Source organism: Mytilus galloprovincialis, chromosome 1 (assembly GCF_965363235.1).
Source record: "Mytilus galloprovincialis chromosome 1, xbMytGall1.hap1.1, whole genome shotgun sequence".
NCBI lineage: Eukaryota > Metazoa > Mollusca > Bivalvia > Mytilida > Mytilidae > Mytilus > Mytilus galloprovincialis.
Window position 1 is genome coordinate 88658727 of NC_134838.1, and position 15553 is coordinate 88674279.

The 15553-nt window shown below is 31.0% G+C and overlaps 1 protein-coding gene across 14 annotated transcripts in view; it reads left to right on the plus strand.

The window, feature by feature from the left end:
• The window catches only part of LOC143043418 (uncharacterized), an 83160-nt gene that overhangs the window by 21140 nt on the left and 46467 nt on the right, over positions 1-15553 (plus strand). For 12 of the 14 annotated variants that reach the window (XM_076215733.1, XM_076215743.1, XM_076215745.1 and 9 more), the window contains exons 11-18: positions 1710-1783; positions 5333-5435; positions 6094-6212; positions 7553-7576; positions 8925-9016; positions 9334-9422; positions 10600-10719; positions 11133-11265. In XM_076215733.1, coding sequence (XP_076071848.1) covers positions 1710-1783; positions 5333-5435; positions 6094-6212; positions 7553-7576; positions 8925-9016; positions 9334-9422; positions 10600-10719; positions 11133-11265 — 754 coding nt within the window. The remainder of the gene's footprint in view (positions 1-1709; positions 1784-5332; positions 5436-6093; positions 6213-7552; positions 7577-8924; positions 9017-9333; positions 9423-10599; positions 10720-11132; positions 11266-15553) is intronic. The other 2 variants (XM_076215738.1, XM_076215798.1) reach the window with 1 other exon arrangement.

The following is a 15553-nucleotide window of genomic DNA, read 5'->3' on the forward strand; positions in this document are numbered from 1 at the left end:
TTCGGTGGAAGATAACATGAAAATGCAACACAAGTGAAATCTGTTTCTTTGTTTCTAAATAGTAACCCTAAGGTACCATCAACACTTTTATCTATAATACGTACATCAAAACTTTTCAAGATAGAATGCTTTACAAGAAATCCTACACCCCCGGAAGCTTTCGGGCATTTCTGTGAATAAAAGTTCTATTAGATCCATACCATTTATATCCATCTTCTGCTAAATCTAGTTCATTTGTTCCCGACAGATGAGTTTCGTAAACACTAACAATATCTGCATTTATATTACAGATTAAGGCTCTTCTCAAATTATTGTTATTTACAGTCCAACCACCAACATTGATTTGACAAAACTTTAAGGAATGTTCAACAGACCGGTTTAAATCCTATTTGTTACCATCAGTTCGTTCATTCTCACTAGCTGCTTTCGTTGTTTTCTTTATTATCCGTCCGTTAGCAGTCAATCTGTACGATGAACCATGTGGTAATTCCTTCAACAGAGTTCTTGTATTAATTAACATGAGATTTGTTGCTGCGTAAATAGATGTTTTTGAAATTTGTCGAGTTGCGGAGTTTATGTTTTTCTCTTAAAATATGTCTTTTTGTATCAACATTCATAGCAATAATTTTAACAAATCCAGGTCGGTCTTGTCTTCGACTTTTCAATCTAAATGCTGCCACAATATCATTTTCAGAAATTTCAGTGTTAATTTCAGCAACAATTTGCTTGGCCTTAATCAAAATATCTTCACCTTCTTCAAACGGAACACCAGACGCAATAACCGTAACTTCATCTTTGTTCAGCGGATTAACTTGATTGTTTTGGTATGACTGATTTGTTTGGTTTACGTTCGTTGCATCACTAATGCTGCCTTCGGCAACAACTCCTTCTACTACCGTTAATCTATTCATAACACTTTCGACACTGTTTGACAACTGTTCAATCTTAGTTTGTTGTTGTCCCCATTGTAAATCAATATCAGATTTCAAAACTTTGACTTTTTCATCTATACTAGACATAAGTTCTGTTTTCATTTTATCAAGTTTACTTTCAAACATCTTTTGCATAGACGATTGGCCTTTCTTTATATCATTCATAGATATAATAGTTTTGAACTGAGCTTTTATATCATCATCGTCAGTTCTGGTTTTGGAGTTTCGCCGTCTGATAATCTTGGTCTTTTTTCACCTTTGTTCTCCAGATTCTGCGACATTTAGTAGATAAACACCATAGGAATCATTCTCACAATAAATATATTTCCAAATTATATCCAAAGTAGTAAATATTTCAATATTTTCAAGCACAGATACACAAACATACTAAGAGAGTCCTGGAACAAAATTATTAGAACACTTTTATCAAGGTAGACAATTTACCAAGATAGAAAAACAAAGTATTCTCTTTAAAATTTCATCTGAATTAGAGATCTCAAGAAGCAAAATATATTACATTTAAGTATGACAGTAAAAGATTGAAAAGTATAAAACCAAATATCTGAACTTGAAGAAATGAATGAATTATAGTAATTCAACATAATTTCGCCAATGTTCAGCATAAAGTAAATTTGAATTTTCCTCATGTGAAAGGTAATCTTCTGAAAATGATGATATTAAGAATTCAATCAGTCTAACTTTTCTGAAAGAAATTAAAACTTTTCAAACTTCACTGTTCCTTGTTAGTAATTCTTTACATTTTTACAATATTTCCAGGCCTCATTAGAATTTGTTATGCCAACCCATTTAATGAAAGATACATTAGAAACAACGAAGCTTAGTAAAGTTGGGTAAGTAAATAGCATTTTTCCTCTGTAAAAACTCCTTTTCTACTGATTAAGATGGTCGCCAATGTTATTGTTAATGTTAATATTCAGATAAAAAATATCAACATTATTTAAAAAAAAAAAAAAAGAAACTCAAGTGAGAAAATCAAACTTGACCATCAATAATCTATAAATATCATTTCTATTGCCATTGTAACGGATCACATCAAAGACATCAAATAAGGCGATAAGTCAATAGGCGGTTTAATCTACATAAGTATCTTTATTCATCAAAATATATAATTTTGGTTTCATATACTGTTAGTATCGTAACAAATGATTCTCTATAATAAAATACAAATACACATTAAAATGACAGTTTAATAAATTCTCATTGCAAAATATACAGAAGGACGTTATTCGACTCTTAACAAAACTTATTTACAGTGACTTGCCTATGAGTGTTACCGTTTACCTGTAGCTATTGTTCAACCAGATTGAAACATTGACAATACAATAGAGACATTTAAATCGGCGTTTTGCATTTGCGCCGATCTGCATTTCATTTGCCCCGATTTTTTCTTTCATTTGCGCCGATTTTTTTTTTCATTTGCGCCGATTTTTTTTACAGGTAAATAACAGGTAAATTACAGGTGAAATTATATAAGAAGATATGGTATGAGTGCCAATGAGACAACTCTCCATCCCAGTAATGTTATTTTCATTTATCATTAAAGACCTCTTCCGTTAGCCAGTTGTACATATGTTATGAATTGTCAATCATAACATGTATAAAACTGTTGTCTTCTGCTTAAAGTCAAGAAGTAAAAACCTAAGACAAAAGCACTTTGTTTATACTAAATGACGAATCAAAAATATATGTGCAGCATTCAAATCCATAAAATCGGAATACATTCAAATCATAAATCTGTTCTTGCCGAGTATGTTTAGGCAACACATCTAATATATTCCTTTCTTATGATTTCGCATCTTCTATATTTGGCGAATTAGTTGACTGTTATGGAATGTGTACTTGCACGTTGTCTAAGAATGTATGATATTTGTCATCAGAAGGAGCAGAGCGTCAGACAATGTCAAACGTGAAGCAGTCATCGATTTCATTTAGGGAAAGGAATGGTAACCTGAAACATTGGGATAGCCATTTACCAATTGCAATGTCACTTGATTTGTCTTTATACTCTGTGCTCAGCCAATATAAAAGTTTTATATTGTAACTTACCTGTAAATCCAATTAGGAAAAAATATAAAATCGGCGCAAATGAAAAAATGAAATCAGCGCAAATGAAAGAATGAAAATTTTCAAAATCGGCGCAAATGTCATACGCCCATTTAAATTGACCAGTTGGTTTTGTAAGATTTAAATCTACCTTTATGCTACCTGTTCAGTTTTTTATTCACCTAACCAAAACTTTCAGCATGCTTTTTTCCTGAAGTATTTTTATCCTATTACTTCACCTGTTACTGTTGTGGTATAACTGAGATAGTTTTTTTTAAAACTTATAATATTTTTATATGGCATCAAGGCTTCAATTTTTATCTTTGTTGAATAATATAATATGCATTCAATCTAAATTAGTTTATATGGTATGAATAAATTACCACTTATATTTGATACATTAAGACACAAGCTTATTTCATGTTCTTACATTAACTAAACACTGTGAATTGGATTAAAAAAATATCCTTTTCTCATGTTTTTTTATTAGAGAATCCTGAAACAGGTAAAGAAATTAACATTGCTATTAGTCTTTTTGTTATGGAAATGGATGTTTTCCCTGAAATAATTAATCATTCAAATGCCAAAAAACACAACATTTAGAGAATTTTTTTTACTGTCATTCAAAATTTAAGAAGAAGGCAAGCCAGATCAAGACTATATGTTTTCATAAAGAAATTTAATTGCATATCATATAATTCACTACATTTCCTCCTTAATGTTTTCATAGCCAAATACTATGAGTGCTTAGATTTCTTGTATATTGTTGAAAAAAAAAAAAATAATATCTGTTTAGCTTTTTAATGGAAAATAACTCAAAATAATTTGTTTTTGACATGTTCCTTGTACAAATTGTTAATGTATATTCATATTGATATATCAAAATCATATTTGAATAAACTATTTTATTTACTCTACATATCTTATATCTCATCCAGTATTCAATTTTCTTTATCTGAAATAATTCATAACATTTTTCTAATTTTTATAAACATGATGAAAGTTTTCAAATATTTGTTCATGCTTTTGACAGTATAACTAGATTTTCTCTCTATATCAATATTCCGTTAAATTTCCCATGATATATATATATCCCTAAAAACAGGTACAGAATTTTGCAATATTTGATTATTTCCATTATCACATTTAAAATGAGTCTCCTCACTTTACAAATTTTTTGGATAAGTTTATTCATATATTTTCACTATATCACTTGATTTGATTATATCCACAGTATTGAATTTTTATTTCATATTCCAATTAAACAATATTAGATCCACTGCATCATCTAACTTTACAATGATTATTTCCAATTTCTCATTCATATTATCCCAACATTAGGAATATTTTGGAATATTTTACTTTTTCATTTCACTTTATCACTACATTAGACTATATTCACTTTATGAATTTAACATTTTGTTTCATTTCCATGATAATTCCCATGATATATATTCCATTTAAACAGGTGAATCACTCTTATAATAATATATCCCAACATTTATAATGAATGTGTTGAAAATATTTCTCCTACTTGCATTCAAATTTGATTTTTTATATCCTTTTAGATAACTTATTCCGTATTTTGCAAATTGAATTTCCTTCAGTAAACACAGTATTTTTTCCACAAAAATCCTCTTATAAAAAATTACAAAGAAGAACACCGCAAATATCATAATCCAAAATGAAAATCTTGAAGGGACATTTTAAAGAAATGCACAACACATAATCCAAATGAAAATTGAAACTGAAATCACCTGGATAGCTCTTTCATGTGTCACTGACAAATGGACAATACCATGTATGAGGGTTATAAATTTAAAGAATCATTTATTATTTAAAAACAATTTTAAATTTTCATACATATTAATAGGCAGTTAACAAAATATTTTACTGATTCAGATTTTATGGTAAATTTTAGAAATAATATCAATACTGGGGATTTAAAACAATGAAAACCATAAATAGTTCTACCCTTTCAATTTTTTGATAGAATAATCCTAGGTCAAGAAAAATTTCAGGAAAAAAGCATGCTGAAATTTTGGGTTCAGTGAATAAAATTTTTACAGGTAGATTTAAATCTTACAAAACCAACTGGTCAATTTAAATGTCCCTATTGTATTGTCAATGTTTAAAACTGGTTGAACAATAGCTACAGGTAAACGGTAACACTCATAGGCAAGTCACTGTAATATATCCTTTTTCTTTCATTGGTCAGAAACTTTTTTTTTAAGTTCCATAGTGCTTTTGTGATGTTTGTCTTAAGTAGCAATTTATTATGCAAGATTGTTCTATATGAAGTTATAGACATTTAATTATGTGCCTTTGTTTTCCAGGAATGTGTTTACCATGGACATATTTTTATTATCGCGAGATGTTCGGTGTTATATCGTGTCCATTTTATTGGGAGCTGTTAAGGTGGACAAAGATGACAAAGAGGCATGTAATGTATTAATAAATGTTGTTTTTACATTGGTTGCAATGAATAACATTGATTTCCCAGTTAAATAAAAAACGATAATTTCACATGTGAAATAAACGTGGTTATTTCACTCTCTGACGTCATACAACAATAGGCATTGTCAAGACGTCGATATATGCAGATCAAAATAAATTGTGAATGAGTAGAAAAAAGATATAGTTCCTTACATGTTTTACATTAATTTCTTTAAAAAGCCATTTGCCAATGTAATAAAAAGAATAACTAATTAAAGAATTCAAATATCGAAAAATATTCAACTCGTGACCGAACAACATTGATAGTTAACTCCTGCGCTACGCGCATTCGTGAATAAATGTGTTGTTCGGTCACTCATTGAATATTTTTCTCTATTTGAATTCTTCGATTAGTTATTCTATAATTATATGATTCTGGTTTGAATACAAAAAATATTTGTCCTTGATAATTGTAACTTTCAGAAATTGCTCAAAGCCAAAGTAATGTTTGCTTTTCTTTGTTGAATGAATCAAACAAATGCATTCTTGTTCATTAAGTGTTTTAGATAATGAAAAATGCCTAGACTAATTACTCAACATTTACATGTTTTCTAAATCAGAATTAAGTCAACTAATTAATTTGTTAATTTCTTTTTTATAGGATGGAGGACTTTATGACAAGTTGTATTTGTGTTTATTTTATACCATATCAGAACTTACCAAACTTAGTCATGCTGTTGATAAAAGAGAATGTGCCATTAAATCTAAACTTAATACTGTGTAAGTACATGCATACAAGGTTAATATTTCCTTCTTGCATACGAAAACTTGACATTGAAAAAAAACGAGACTATTGTAAAGAGTAGTATGAAGCATAATGTGAACTGGTTTAAATTTTTAAGGGAAATATCCGATTATCTGATGAAGTGTTAGGCAAAAAGGAATGATTTTTTTTTTAAAGTTTCTGAAATATTTTATCAAAAGAAGAAAAGAAAAATTTTGAAGAAGATTCAACTTAGAAAAACTAGGGTTTGTAAACTGTGACAACTCATTACATATATGATGTATCCAGCCTGTTTGCAATGATGCAAAGTAATTTATTCTAATTTTTTAATAGATAGTGTTTTTTAATGATTTCATAAAGGTATACCCATTTTCTTTGTTGAAGATTGATATTTATAGCATTGAAAACAGATCAGTAGTATTAAAAAAAGTCATTAAACTTGACAAAGGTATTCAACACTTTCCTATAAAAAAAAACAGAGAATGAGACAACAAGTATTAAGTGTCTTGCTTGAACATTTGATTGACACTGACTAATTTTAGATTTTGTATAACAAATAGATCTGGAAGCAGAACTAGTTTTTAACTGACCTGGCAGTTCTTTGATCCAGAAAGTTTGTAATGGAAATGTGTTGAATAATTATGATCCCATGATGGTTTATTTTAGAACATGATTATTTTCTATTCCTGCTCCTAAGGAGGGACAGCTGGTATACCCAGGTTTACCTCTTTTTGTCTTTATCACATTTCTGTTTCATTTTCTTGGAGCATGCAATTTATTTTATCTTGATATATTGCACCAAGCTTGTTCTAGTTATGCCATGCCATGTGACCTGTTTTTGATTCATTTGGATATACCTGTTTGTCAAAAAGCGTGTATTCTTCAGTTTTGAACCCTTGCTGACCCAAAGAAGAAGAAGAAGAAAAACTAATATTTTTATTATGTCATGTACATATATAACAGTTTTGTCACATTTATGCTGTCTTCATACCATTTAATTGGCTTCCTCAATTTTGCTCTTTTAAATTTTACATTGATTTTCTAATTTATTTCAAGGAATAGTCAACAACTTTGAGCAGGGGTATGATTAGTGAGCAAAAGCTCCTAGTACATCTTGTTTGCATATTTCTTTAAAGGCTACACAATTTAATTTTATCTGTAAGCAATTATTGTCATCGTGCATTAACACTGACAAACAAGTTACATTCAACTCTTAGGAACGTAAGTTGTATCATATGAAACGACGATTTTGAATAGAACTTAAATCTGAATTTAACAAAGTTCTGTCACCTTGTAGAAGAGCTTTCATAAACATTATTGATTTTAACTATTAAAGCCCAAAAGTCAAGTTAAATAGAATGTGAGTAATTATATATTCTATTTAAGCAAAGGTAATATATATTTTTGGTTGCACATTTGTGTAATATGATAGGTGATATGCAACAACAGCAAGATTTTGCACCTATATTATGAGGTATATGAGTTGATTTGTATGTACACTTTCATATATATGTACACAGTACTATATATTCAAAAATTATTTTGATGTGTTTTCAAAAATGCAAAAATAATAATGAAGAAATAATTGATGCAAGCTATACTTTATTGTAGTTTTAACAAGAGTGACATTTTATTCGTGATTATTTTTGCTCGAGCGATTGCGAGGGCTAGAATAACACGAATATAATGCCTACCCATGTTAAAACTACAATAAAGTATAGCTTGCATCAATTATTTCGATTCTGATTAGGACAATTAAAGTAATTTCTATGTCTGATTTGTACAAGTGTAGAGCATTTGTATAGGCTCTTCCATGAACCTCCCTTTTTTGTTTGTAAACAAGCAAACGACTGGCAATGTGATTTTTTTAGAGGGAGGAGTTTTGAACAGCCAGCATGAACGGTTGTCGTATCTAGGTCATATATGTCAATTTCGAATTACAACATGTTGCAGTCAAAATTAATGAATTAGTAACAACATGTGCATCATTTTAAGAGGCTGGAAGTGTTTTAAGTTTAATCAAATATACTAAATGCATGCTTATTTGATAAAATTCATTATTCTGCAGTAGTCAATATATGCATGTGCAAACTAATTTTATTGGATTTAGAGCATTGGTTTATTCACAAAGCGATGGGGCACGTCATATTAGAATAAATAATAAAATGTGGCATTCAAAAACTCACAAGTGCTTATTTTAATAAATTTTTGCAATAGCATCAATTACGTTTCACATTTTTGCCAGAGGTTGAGGATTGAGGATTCACAATAATTTCTTGTTTTACAGTATGTAGTAAGCATACTTCTTTGCTTGATTGTAATTATACAACTAAAACACTATTTCATGCCACAATATCTGTAGACTGAGATGTAGATATTTTTATTTAGAACAATAAGTTGGATAAGAAATGAATTTAATCATGAGGATAAATTTTGTTCCCATTGTCTTTTGTTTATTCATAACATGACTTCATCTGAATAGGAAATTATTGTAATCATTGAATGATGGTTTGCCTAAATCTTCAATGAATTAATTATTTAAATCATCAGCTTGATAAATGGTGAATCTTGTTTTGAGAGGGACTTCTATCTTATAAGATGATGTTGCTACATGTGACCTTGTTTAATTTAGTTATAGTATATTTCCCTGTATATTTTATTTTTATTTGTGTATGAATTATTCTACATTGTATACTTTTTATTTTCAGGTATAGAGACTATAAATGTTTACTTGCCTCAGAAGTTGTACAGCTGTTGTGTATTGTTCCTACATTCTTTGACTACATAACAAAAGATATAGGTATATTATTTATACTAAGTGGATTATATTAACTAGTAAACATTTTAAAATTGGTGTGAATTGTTAATTGTAGTTAAACCAACAGCGATCATTTCTCTGATTCAATATATTATGCTGAATACAATACAATGTTAAATATTTAGCTTCAACTGGGAAATAAATGCAATCTTTACTGTTAAGTGCTCACTTTCACTTTGATTTCATTTAGATGCAACGCCATGAACTGCATAACCACCAGTAAGGAGAGAATTTAAAGCTTTCAAATTTACGAGGTTTAAGATGAATATATTAATATAATAAACAATTTCATGTTTTAGGTGTTATGAATTTAGTGATAACAGCAACTGGTGATAAAGATGTGACAGAAAAAATAAACAAAATTTCTGTAGCTGTTAAAGAAGAGGGGGTGAGTCAATGGAAAAAATGCATCTCTTCCTTTAAAGGAACAATGATAATGTTGTGAGACTTGCTCAATTAGCAAATGAAAACAGGCCCTATTTAAACATGAATAAAAGATGTTAGACATCGTTAAATAAGATGGCATCGCAACAAATAGTCAACAAAACAAAAAACAAAACATTTTGAGTTCAAACTTACAGTCTTCAACAATAAAGAAGTACGGTATGCACATTTTTATTCCTAACCTAGGGGCATTATGTTTTTCTGTCTGTGTTTGTTCTTCCGTCTGTCCAACTTCAGGTTAAATTTTTTTGGTGAAGGTAGTTTTTGATGAAGTTGAAGTCCAATCATTTTAAAACTTAGTAAGTACACATGTTCCCTAATATATAATCTTTCTAATTAAATTTCCAAATTAGAGTTTTTTCCCCAAATTCACGGACCAACTGAACACAGAAAATGGAAGTGTGAGTGGGGCATCCATGTACTATGGACACATTCTTGTTTTAAAGAACTTTTTATGCCCCACCTACGATAGTAGAGGGGCATTATGTTTTCTGGTCTGTGGGTCTGTCTGTCCGTCCTTCGGTCTGTTCGTCAGTCTGTCCCTCTTCAGGTTTAAGCTTTTAGTCAAGGTAGTTTTTGATGAAGTTTAAGTCCAATCAATTTAAAACTTAGTACCCATGTGCCCTATGATATGATCTTTCTAATTTTAATGCCAAATTAGAGTTTTGACCCCAATTTCACAGTTCACTGAACATAGAAAATGACTGCAAATTTCAGGTTAAAGTTTTTGGTCAAGGTAGTTTTTGATGAAGTTTAAGTCCAATCAACTTGAAACTTAGTATACATGTTCCCTATGATATGATCTTTCTAATTTAAATGCAAAATTAGAGTTTTGACCCCAATTTCAAGGTTCACTGAACATAGAAAATGATAGTGCAAATTTCAGGTTAAAGTTTTTAGTCACAGTAGTTTTTGATGAAGTTAAAAGTCCAATCAACTTGAAACTTAGTATACATGTTCCCTATGATATGATCTTTCTAATTTAAATGCCAAATTAGAGTTTTGCCTCAATTTCACGGTCCACTAAACATAGAAAAGGATAGTGCCAGTGGGACATCTGTTTGCTATTGACACATTCTTGTTTATTGTGAATTTTATCTGATGTGCACATTTTTCTACAGGGAGATGTCAACAAAATGTATGAGGAGTTATCTGCTCTTCTGCTGCAGAAAGTTCAGGAACAGTCTAAAAATATCAGTAATCAATCACCACGGCTATCATCATCTGATATAATTCTCAGTGTAAGTTGTTTTTATTATAGATATGAATTATGACAAAATTGAAAATGGAAATGGGGAATGTTTCAAAGAGAAATCAACCTGTTCAAAGAGCAGGAAACACCCAAAAGCCACAAATGGGTCTCTAACACAGCAAGATAATCCCACGCCCGTAGACTGGGTTCAGCTTGTTCTTAAACAAAAATGTGTACTAGTGTTTGATTAATACCTTAGATAGCTATACAATATATTTTAAGGCATATATATATATGTAATCTGTTATCGTAGATCTTTTCTTATACAAAATGTATAAAATGTCATCAAAGTTAGGCTACATATAATATATATGCATGTGTATACAAGACCAGATGAAAAGGAATAGAAATGTTGAATTAGTAGACAGGATATTAATCATGTTTTGTATTTAAATGTTTCAGCCAACTAAACTATCTCCTGTTAAATCTATCAACCCCGTAGATGTAGCAGATTTCCACATGAGAGGAGTAACTAGTCCTGAGAAAGACCCTCCTAGAGTCATCAGTGCCAGAAAACCTGCAGAAAGATTCCCAAGTAAACAAATATAAAAAGGCTTCATTTTTAGCTCACCTGGCCCGAAGGGCCAAGTGAGCTTTTCTCATCACTTGGCGTCCGGCGTCCGTCGTCGTCGTCGTCGTCCGTCGTCCGTCGTCGTTAACTTTTACAAAAATCTTCTCCTCTGAAACTACTGGGCCAAATCAAACCAAACTTGGCCACAATCATCATTGGGGTATCTAGTTTAAAAAATGTGTGGCGTGACCCGGTCAACCAACCAAGATGGCCGCCACGGCTAAAAATAGAACATAGGGGTAAAATGCAGTTTTTGGCTTATAACTCAAAAACCAAAGCATTTAGAGCAAATCTGACATGGGGTAAAAATGTTTATCAGGTCAAGATCTATCTGCCCTGAAATTTTCAGATAAATCGGTCAATCGGTTGTTGGGTTGCTGCCCCTGAATTGGTAATTTTGAGGAAATTTTGCTGTTTTTGGTTATTATCTTGAATATTATTGTAGATAGAGATAAATTGTAAACAGCAATAATGTTCAGCAAAGTAAGATCTACAAATAAGTCAACATGACCAAAATGGTCAGTTGACCCGTTTAGGAGTTATTGCCCTTTATAGTCAATTTTTAACCATTTTTCGTTAATTAAAGTAATCTTTTACAAAAATCTTCTCCTCTGAAACTACTGGGCCAAATTAATCCAAACTTGGCCACAATCATCTTTGGGGTATCTAGTTTAAAAAATGTGTGGCGTGACCTGGTCAACCAACCAAGATGGCCGCCACGGCTAAAAATAGAACAAAGGGGTAAAATGCAGTTTTTGGCTTATAACTCAAAAACCAAAGCATTTTGAGGAAATCTGACATGGGGATAAAAATGTTTATCAGGTCAAGATCTATCTGCCCTGAAATTTTCAGATGAATCGGTCAATCGGTTGTTGGGTTGCTGCCCCTGAATTGGTAATTTTGAGGAAATTTTGCTGTTTTTGGTTATTATCTTGAATATTATTATAGATAGAGATAAACTGTAAACAGCAATAATGTTCAACAAAGTAAGATCTACAAATAAGTCAACATGACCAAAATGGTCAGTTGACCCTTTTAGGAGTTATTGCCCTTTATAGTCAATTTTTAACCATTTTTCGTAAATTAAAGTAATCTTTTACAAAAATCTTCTCCTCTGAAACTACTGGGCCAAATTAATCCAAACTTGGCCACAATCATCTTTGGGGTATCTAGTTTAAAAAATGTGTGGCGTGACCTGGTCAACCAACCAAGATGGTCGCCACCGCTAAAAATAGAACATAGGGGTAAAATGCAGTTTTTGGCTTATAACTCAAAAACCAAAGCAATTTGAGGAAATCTGACATGGGATAAAAATGTTTATCAGGTCAAGATCTATCTGCCCTGAAATTTTCAGATGAATCGGTCAATCGGTTGTTGGGTTGCTGCCCCTGAATTGGTAATTTTGAGGAAATTTTGCTGTTTTTGGTTATTATCTTGAATATTATTATAGATAGAGATAAACTGTAAACAGCAATAATGTTCAGCAAAGTAAGATCTACAAATAAGTTAACATGACCAAAATGGTCAGTTGACCCCTTTAGGAGTTATTGCCCTTTATAGTCAATCTTTAACCATTTTTCATAAATCTAAGTAATCTTTTACAAAATCTCCACTGAAACTACTAGGCCACAATCATCTTTGGGGTATCTAGTTTGAAAAATGTGTCCGATGACCTGGCCATTCAACCAAGATGGCCGCCACGGCTAAAAATAGAACATAGGGGTAAAATGCAGTTTTTGGCTTATAACTATGAAACCAAAGCATCTAGAGCAAATCTGACAAGAAGTTAAATTGTTAATCAAGTCAATATCTATCTGCCCTGAATTTTTCAGATGAATTGGACAACTGGTTGTTGGGTTGCTGCCCTCCAATTGGTAATTTTTAAAGAAATTTTGCCGTTTTTGGTTATCTTGAATACTATTATAGATAGCGATAAACTGTAAACAGCAATAATGTTCAGCAAAGTAAGATCTACAAATAAGTCAAATGACCTAAATGGTCAATTGACCCCTTAAGGAGTTATTGCCCTTTATAGTCAATTTTTAACAATTTTCATTAATTTGGTAAATTTATGTAAATTTTTACCAAATATAGTTCTCTGTTACTAATGGGCAAAGTTCATTATAGATATAATTGTAAGAAGCAAAATCGTTCAGTAAAGTAAGAACTTCAAACACATCACCATCACCAAAATACAATTTTGTCATGAATCCATTTGTGTCCTTTGTTTAATATGCACATAGACCAAGGTGAGCGACACAGGCTCTTTAGAGCCTCTAGTTTTAAAATAGAAAATGTGGTATGAGTGCCAATGAGAAAATCTTCCTCCAAGTCACAATTTGTAAAAGTAAACCATTATAGGTCAAAGTACGGTCTTCAACACAGAGCCTTGGCTCACACAAAACAGCAAGCTATTAAAGGTCCCAAAAATTACTAGTGATAAACCATTCAAACAGGAAAACCAACTGTCTAATCTATATCAAAAAACAAGATATGAGAAACATTTATGAACCACATCAACAATCAACAACCACTGAACATCAGATTCCTGACTTGGGACAGGTGCAAACAAATTGAGCAGTTTGAACATTTTAATAGGTTCCAATATTTACCCATATCTGAAAAAATAGTGTAACATCACAACATAGAAAGACACACTATAAAATACCAATTGAAATGGCTTAAATCAATCAAAAGACATATTAACACAAGTGAACATACACTGAACAAATAAATTTGATCTATGACACAATGTAAATAACAACTTTTGTTGTTTTTGAAGGATTCTCAGATTCAAAATTGAACTTGTATTATTTATTCTTAGTTAAGAAAAATACGAAAAGAAATTTCATAATTTATTAATACATGCCATGCTTACATCAGCTGTTACATAGAATTTTCACAATTGCTTTAAAATAAAACCTATATCCACAACTCAAATTCAAAAGACAATGTAGATAAGACTTTAGAAAAAATGTTAATCTTACTATACAAGCATAATTTTTATGCCCCACCTACGATAGTAGAGGGGCATTATGTTTTCTGGTTTGTGCATCCGTTCATCCTTCAATCTGTCCTTCAGTCCATTCGTCCCGCTTCAGGTTCAAGTTATGTTTTCTGGTCTGTGCTTCCATTCGTCCTTCCGTCTGTCCTTCCATGCATTTTTAATTGCCAAATTAGTGTTTTGACCTCAATTTCACGGTTCACTGAACATAGAAAATGATAGTGCAAATTTCAGGTTAAAATTTTTGGTCAAGGTAGTTTTTGATGAAGTTGAAGTCCAATCAACTTGAAACTTAGTATACATGTTCCCTGTGATATGATCTTTCTAGTTTTTATCCCAATTTCATGGTCCACTAAACACAGAAAATGAGAGTGAGAGTGGGGCATCCATGTACTATGGACACATTCTTGTTAATAGTAAATTTGATTGATTTTTGGGGAAATATATAATCTATAAAATTATACATAATGAAATTTCAAAATGTAACTTTCACATACACTAAAATCACAAAAGGAATCCACATGAAATCAAATTTAAAAACAAAACCATGAAAGTTTCTACAGTAGTGTCACTGAGTCGACACACTTCACTCCTCTAGTAATTGTAAAAAAAAATCACACACATAAACAGAAGAAATTTGTGTCTCTTGAATCAATTTATACAAATTAAATGTAGAAGGAATGAAAAACATAAAACCTTGTGGCCAAAGAGCAGTTTCTGACCTATAACACATATAGTAAAGGGCTTATTTCAAAGATAGTAGTAGTATTTCTTAAAGGGACACTAGGTACGAGATATATAAAAAATCTAAAGTTTGATTTTTTTTTTGTTCAATCAATAATGAAAGTGAAAAAGGGAAATAACAATTCGATTTTTACAGCCAAAAAGGTTAAATTTTGTCAAATTACGCTAAGAAACATTGATAATTAGTTATTCACTTGCAAGTGAATGAGTCGACCTCTTTAAATCTGTATTCATGTGAACTTCAGTTAACCCCTAGCTAGAGATTGACAACGCATGCATTGTACGTGTACTGGTTATTTAAAGAAAATTTTGATTACTAATTCGATGCACATAAAATCATTCTTATACGGTTAAAAAAATGAAAAACATCTATTTTTAATCTATAAAATAAAATCAAACCGACCTATAAATATCCAATTGCACGTGTTGATTTAATCTATTCATATCTTTATTTATGTTTACATCATTTATTTGGTCATCTGAGGTCAAATCGATAGTTAATTA